Source organism: Suillus discolor (assembly GCF_016758755.1).
Source record: "Suillus discolor strain FC423 chromosome Unknown F5147scaffold_768, whole genome shotgun sequence".
Classification (NCBI taxonomy): domain Eukaryota; kingdom Fungi; phylum Basidiomycota; class Agaricomycetes; order Boletales; family Suillaceae; genus Suillus; species Suillus discolor.
Genome location: NW_024542015.1, coordinates 1 through 7,090, shown reverse-complemented (window position 1 = coordinate 7,090; position 7,090 = coordinate 1). Strand labels below are relative to the sequence as shown.

The 7,090-nt window shown below is 43.4% G+C and overlaps 2 protein-coding genes across 2 annotated transcripts; one reads left to right on the top strand and one right to left on the bottom strand.

The window, feature by feature from the left end:
* Window positions 1–1,495: 1,495 nt before the first annotated feature.
* F5147DRAFT_749549 (uncharacterized protein) lies at window positions 1,496–4,347 on the bottom strand (the record flags this gene model as incomplete). Its single annotated transcript, XM_041440136.1, has 18 exons — window positions 1,496–1,538; window positions 1,594–1,617; window positions 1,652–1,908; window positions 1,932–2,271; window positions 2,293–2,352; window positions 2,380–2,619; window positions 2,656–2,725; window positions 2,756–2,825; window positions 2,856–2,879; window positions 2,901–2,972; window positions 3,015–3,019; window positions 3,069–3,299; window positions 3,348–3,442; window positions 3,470–3,765; window positions 3,799–3,855; window positions 3,880–3,894; window positions 3,923–4,223; window positions 4,250–4,347. 18 exons carry the CDS (start codon window positions 4,345–4,347, stop codon window positions 1,496–1,498), a joined length of 2,298 nt encoding a protein of 765 aa, XP_041283983.1.
* Window positions 4,348–4,996: 649 nt separating this feature from the next.
* Window positions 4,997–6,917, top strand: F5147DRAFT_741352 (uncharacterized protein; the record flags this gene model as incomplete). Its single annotated transcript, XM_041439474.1, has 11 exons — window positions 4,997–5,018; window positions 5,062–5,165; window positions 5,316–5,457; window positions 5,487–5,581; window positions 5,704–5,725; window positions 5,812–5,927; window positions 5,953–6,151; window positions 6,202–6,324; window positions 6,377–6,546; window positions 6,706–6,803; window positions 6,855–6,917. Coding segments are annotated over 7 exons (867 nt in total), but the record flags the coding sequence as incomplete, so codon positions are not given.
* Between the last annotated feature and the right edge of the window lie 173 nt (window positions 6,918–7,090).

Genomic DNA, 7,090 nt, shown 5'->3' with positions numbered 1-7,090 from the left:
CATCCCAAGATTTTGCCTGACATATTCGATGTGAAACCTGACTCAATAGTTTCGGCAGACATCAATGAGGCTTCATCTAAGATTAAGTACTCGACTGTTTTCCATATAAACTCTAAATCTTGTTGTTTGATAGGAGCTTCTCTCTTCGGCAGAAATGTCAGAGCATGAATGGTATATCCATCTATCAAAACTGCTGCACTTCCTGTAGGTGTGCTTAGTTAATTTTTCAGGTGCTCCGCATCTTCAAAACATTTCAATGGAGCCCGAATGACGTGGCTTTTGCCTGAGCCTCCAATGCCAGTTATAAACATCAGTAATTGCTTGACCTCTCCACGAATGAAATGTTCGCTGATGATTCTTAGACTCATCTCTTGTTCAATATTATCTGATAATTTAAATTCTGCAATGATCTGACAGAATCTCTTCTCATCTGCCTTGAGTAAGTTCGGGTTATATATACAGAAGTATAATCCGCATTTTCTTCCATTGCTCCAAAGTAATACGAGGAGTGCCATTTTCTGATCTAAACGTGCTCGCTTGGATTCTGCGTCGTTGGAGCCGACGTCAATTGGTCTCTTACGTTTTTTTGCAGCTTTCATGATGGATGCGTATTCTTGAAGACGACCTTGATTGGCTTGACTGGCGATTTCTGTGCTATTACCTGTATGTGTTGTATTGTTCGCCTGAATCATCGATTGATACATTAAATAATCTGCCATCTTTGGCAGCACGCAGACAATGGCTTATGTCTCCCGAGTTTTTATCGCCTATCTCACCATTCAACTGCGAGCCTGTAACATCATCATCAAATTCATCACCATCAAGAGCTGGATTTGACAATAGAACGTCGTGGAGGGCATCGATATCCAATTGAGTCTCCACATCTGCAGTCACATCGTTGCCGAACATATGTGGTTTTCGATGATCTTCTTTGACAGCAGCAGCGTGTGTATCTCATGCTTCCTTACATTCATTCTCGACGTTCATGTTGCGAATAATTGACCATATAGCAGGTTCAAAGGTCGTGTTATTAAATGCATCTTTCCAAGACGCATGATTATCCTTCAGCATGCGTAAATCCCTCCATGGCTGAAGAGTAACATCATGGCACAACAATACTTCTCATATTCTTCTTCTGATTGATCTGGACGAGGCAGCGCCTCGCCTAACAACACAGGTACAACTTGTTTCTCCCGTAAACATAATATATGTGTGTCAAACTGACTATGTTGTGTAAGGAATTGAGCACGCGGCAAAGCCTTACGACCTCGTTTGCACACTGGTTTAGCACTGTCAATGATATCCCCATTGTGCTCATCATCACTCCTCTGTGGCCCACCGATATATTTCCTTTGACTTTGATGGTATTCTCAACAAATTGCCAAAGACAAAGGTCAGTGAATTCCTTCGTCATAGGGTGCAACGTATAATCTGATATATCACTAGAAAATTCAACTTTATCTGATGAGACACTCATAGTCACTTGTTCTTCTCATCAATGGCGCATCTGCTTCTTGATTGGACCTTCCGTCACAATCCTCAGAGTCAGTACATTCAAGATCAACTCTATCTGCTGCATGTACAAATTCATACCATTTGATAGTCTCAAAAGTATGACTGGTATAGTAGTCGCCTCCACCTATTAAATAACTCAATTACCTGTTGATGAGACATTTCCTGCCAACCCATCATCGCATTTACAGACTTGGTAAGTAGATTACTATCCTTTTTCTGTGGATCTACTTGTGGATCTGTAATATATTTAGCATTGTGCATCTTAGGTGCATACTCCAATGCTTGTAAAGCGACATGCAAAGGCAAGTCTCCTTTAGTGATATATTCAGTGATATAAAATACTGCTGCCTTCACAGCTTCACCTGATCCAATGAACTGAGTGTCTGTATTGCACTGTAGGAGAAACAATTATTCACTCGACCTCTCCATCGTCGCAACTCAATAGAGCCAGTTTCAATGTCAATAGTCGTGACGTCCTGCACAGAGCCATCGAGACGCATTCGACAAGTTGAATCTCCTTTTTTTTGTCCATTTTTTAGATGCTTATAACATGTCTCGCTATGAATGTGCCAGTTACATTCTACAGCAAGACGACTCAAAAACTTTTTGAATTCATATTCAAAGGATTTTGCATCCATTTCAGCTACTTGTGGGGATCGTTCTAGCCTTGGGTCGAGTTCGTGTGTGCGCACAGGTTTGCATGCATCATTGGGCGATGTTTCAGGTACAGGACCCTTATCATATGGAAGCTTGCAGCTAATAATATTCTCTAGCCACTGAAACATATTAGATTTGAAGCTCGCATCAGATGCAAGTCGATCACGCAATGCCTGGGGACTCGGATTGCCAGCGATCCATAATAACATATGACAATGCAGTGTCCCTCTTCCTTGCGCTTCGACCATACCGTAATACGCTTGACAGTGACCAAAAATGCCTGGTCCATGCTTATATTTCAAAATGATATTTAGGAATGCCTGAATTTGTAAGTCGAATGCGAGTGCCGCAGCATCTGGCCGAACAGCAATCACCTTAGCTCGCTCAAACGACGACATGGTCATCCATTGATCCAATTCTATATCTACGATTGAAGAAACTATATGACTAGTTAAATCATGTGGATTGAGCATCATGAATAACGCCGGTGTACAATATTTTTTCATAAGAGCACGAATTTCATTACGACGACACAACTTATATCCAATACTTCCTCTCAGATTTTTTGTTGACGATTGCAAACGACGCAGAATGCACGCAGCTTTTTTCTCTTGAGTGGTAGATGGTTTTTCATGGATTGAACACGTCCATTTCTCAGCCAATGCAGTCAAAGATGGACCAACGTCTTTTAATTCTCTTACCAAACTCTGTTGCTGAGATGCGCAGACTCGAAAGGTAGTATTGCTACTGATTTCTCTTTTTTGAATCATATTCCAACATATAAAGGCAAAATTAGTGTCCTTTCGAAACGGAGAATCATCTTGAAGCAATAAGTTGCGAACCTGAGCTTCCATCGAAAGATGTTGCTTCGATGTACGTCCACAATGAAAAAAAACCTCCAATATCCCAAGGATCAATATGAGGGAATAGGTAAGACATTAATCCAGGATCATTATCCGCAATGAAGCTAACACCAGTCCGAGAAAGAAGGAAACACTTCCGATCTAAGACATAAGCTAATGCATGCAGTTTCATCTTTTCTCTGCTCTGTGATGAGTGGTCTCCTTGAGTAAATCCCACTGCTTCCATAACAATGTCTTCTGATGCATCATCTTCTGGCACATCAACTTCTCACGACTCGAGGCCTTCAAAACATGTGCTGTCGGGTGTGTCACCTCCTCGCGGCAAATGACACACTTCCAATGTTGCGGGAACACTGCAATCAACATCCGCATCGACATTGTCGAACAGTGAGTCCATATTTCGTGGACTGTAGGCAACACCACTTTTCTGATACCATGGATTATTAGTGATTAAAAATTCGATGAGTATACGCACTCTACTCTTGGTGACCAGTATGGGCCGCAATTGTTTCACCGTGTCACACGAAGGCCATTCTTTCTGACCACTAAAGACGACGCACATGGCATCTCGAAGCTCATCGTAACTGGGAGGCAACATAGAATAAAGCTTGACAGAATCTTGGGGTCTGACGGCCACATTTCCTTTATTGTACTGCTGAGAGATCTGTTCCACTGGACGATATTGTGCTGTCGACGACTTGTAGCTATAAAAATGAGTGATCTGGGACGCCTGAGCACGAGAAATAAGCATCAAATCATACACGGAGGCATGAGTGAATGCATGTCGAATATTATCTGGTAATCTATCATGAGCATAGTACTGAAAATTAGCTAATGAGTTGACTGGTTGCCTTGGCGGCTTATTTGTCAATGCGGCACAAACACACACAACACATAAATAAGTCAGAGAAAGACCAACAAGATTTCATACCTTTAGGGTACAAGATGGCACGACTGTACATCTCCAAATCGTAACTGTGCGGCAGCATATGTTCTGGTAAACAATCATTGTGCAACAAATGGAGTGGCACCTTATGAATATCCACACAATGAAGATCACTGATGAGGAGATTATGCGCACAAACAGCACATGCTCCTTGTTTCAGTGCTTCAGGTGACATTTCAGCTTGAAACTGCATAATGATATCCCGTTTCTCTTCAAAGGTACGAATCGATGGAAATTCAATACTATCTGAAACAGTTTGAGCATGTACTCGACAACTTTCATAATGGGAATCCGCATCTCGAGCCAAAATATCCGAGCGTTGTGTTTCACTAAGCACTGCACGACTCTCACGATGCGCAATGGCATTTGCCTGATGAGAACTGTTACAAAAAGGATCAGGAAGAATCTGATTCGAAAAATCTCGTCGCAGAACTTTCAAGAGCTTAAAAACAGGTAGATTAGATATACAATCCACGTTACATACATGCACACGCAACATGTCACGGATATGATCCTTACGATGTATGGACATGACACAGACCGCATGTGCAGACGCAATCAAAGCATATTGCTCCCTAGTAAACATCAGACAATTCTCCATGAGTTGCTGCAGACTCGCTATGGCAACAGGCAACAAAACACCCGCAGGATACTGTCTCAACGCCAATAGGCGCTCTCGAGAAACCTCAAAAAACCCAAAGTACTTGCGTAAAACGCATGATGTCACTATAGAATTCCCGTCGTTGGGAAACTCTTCGTCGGAGATAACAAGCGAAGCAGGAGGAACAGAGAGAGAAAGGTTTGTAATTGACGAACTAGATGCCATGCAAAAAAAACGAAGTTATGTGTTGAAAATATTATATCACGGACAGCAGAAGCTGATGGTCAAAACCAAAGAGAGAAGGAGAGAATCGAATGATGACTAAGACCGGACCCTGCAGGCCTGGGATGATCGTGCGGACAGACAATTAAAATTGGTAAACCAGTACCTATTCTAGGTCCTGGTATACGTCCACGTTCAAGTTAACGTTTGATCAGAAAGTCCACATGTTCCTTATATAGTTCTTATCAACCAATCTCTGGGGCGGCTGCTCCAAGCTACTAACCTATGCGGTTTATTATGCATACACGCTGCGGGCATGATAAACCAGCCAACATTCGCCAGCTTTGACCATATTAATATTGTTGGCTTTCCCAAGCTTTGAGGACGTACGATCTAACTGGATTTCGCGGTGTACCTGAGGACGCCTCTCTTTAAGTTGGCTTACGGATGTTCTCCGACTTTAGCCCACTTTGTATTCTTTCACCATCGAGAGAGAGAGACCAATGAAAGCACACACGGAGAATTCGACCACAAGGACACTCGTCGTTTCAAGCATACCCGCATCGGTATATGGGATCTCTACGAGGCACGCCAAACACTGGCACGCAACCGAGTCTCATCGATATTGCAGACATATACCCCGATAATCTACAGTGTTCCACTTCTAGTTCGCATGTTCAAGGATGTACTCACATCAAACGATGCTCCATCCTTCTCCCCGCATACCTTGTAGTAGAGGTTTTAGCTTCCCTCATACCCGCTGTTTCTCTGTGGTACGTCATAACGATGCGACTTCCCTATACATCCATAACGTCGTTGCGCAGGTACTCCGGACAATTGCTCCGCCTTGTAATGTCCCTTTCACTTTCATCTACCACTGCCAACTTATTTCGCACTAGGTAGAGAGCGTAATGGAGGCACGTACTGTGGACACAACGGTGCTCGTACATTTTTCGGCAGCACATATCATATGCGCAGTTGCTATGCGCTTCTCAAATACTCCCGAGACTCCATGATGCCTCGTCTGAGGTTGTACATCAAACAATTCTACAATGAACGCATGCTTCTCTCAACTGTCCGCCTCGACCTGCTCGCATTTCAAACTCTTTATCGCTCGCACGCAGTGAGCGACCTCAACATTGGCTTAGCTTTTGGCATACTTCGTCGGTTGGAACACTATTGAGATGTTGACGCACATCGCAATAATACTTATTCGTCTGCTCTCTTGCCTTTTGGTTCTGAGTACAGTCATGTGGAACAACAGGATGGTCTATCTCGTGGTTCTCAGTTTTTTGCAATATTTATTGCCCTGGGACAGCACGGGAAAAGCAGTGGTCGGATCCTTGGGTATGTCAACAGCTGATGCTTCTAAGCCTTTGTTTAAGCCAGATATGTAGTTTGGGCCGCGACAACGACCAACGAGAATTTGATTTGCATGCAAGGTCTGAAGGAACTCATTACTGGGTCCTCACACCGTCGAGAGTTTGTCGCAGGCAACTTCAGCGAACACATTAGTGCACGTATGTCGACGCGCCTTACCGGACAATCTTATGCTGACTTGATCGAGACCAGGATTTCGCGAAGCATCTCAGCGCATCGGTCACGATGCGGTTGAATTCCCAGAACTGAAACGATTTCGTTCTTTCAAGGACTGTCTGAGCATCACGTTCATCATCCGAGAAACAATGCATGTGTTACCTCAGGTACGTGGAGTTGACCTCAGAGTTGACAAAGCCGACTAAGTCAATTAGATTGTCTTCTCCTTGCGCGTAGTGAAAAATCCAACGACCACTCCGTCTCCTTGGCATCACTCATATGGATCAAGCAAGCCTTTGATCCATATTTCTCGATATCCAGCATGTTTTCCATTCTTACGACCAACTGGCCCAAATACGCGATCTTATGAGATAGAGAACATACGAAATCAGGTTGTGGATGGTACGGAACCGTTCCCCGAGAACCAACAATCTCTTGCAAATGGCATTTCTGTTGAATTCAAGTTGATTGGTATTCGTTACTTCATAGAATTATTCTAATGCATATATGTCAGGAATGTTTCGTTCCAGTACCCTGGTCGAGACAGGTGTGCTCTACGGAATGTATCGTTCAAGATCGAGGCTGGTCAGCTATGCGTAAGTTTATCTACTTTGTGGTGCTCTCTAATCACAATAGCAGGTCAGTTGGTGTGAACGGCTCTGGAAAGAGTACGATCTTGAACTGATCTCCCGCATCTAGACCCAACGGAGGGCACCATCCTTATCGACGACGTGACATCAAAACCTTGAA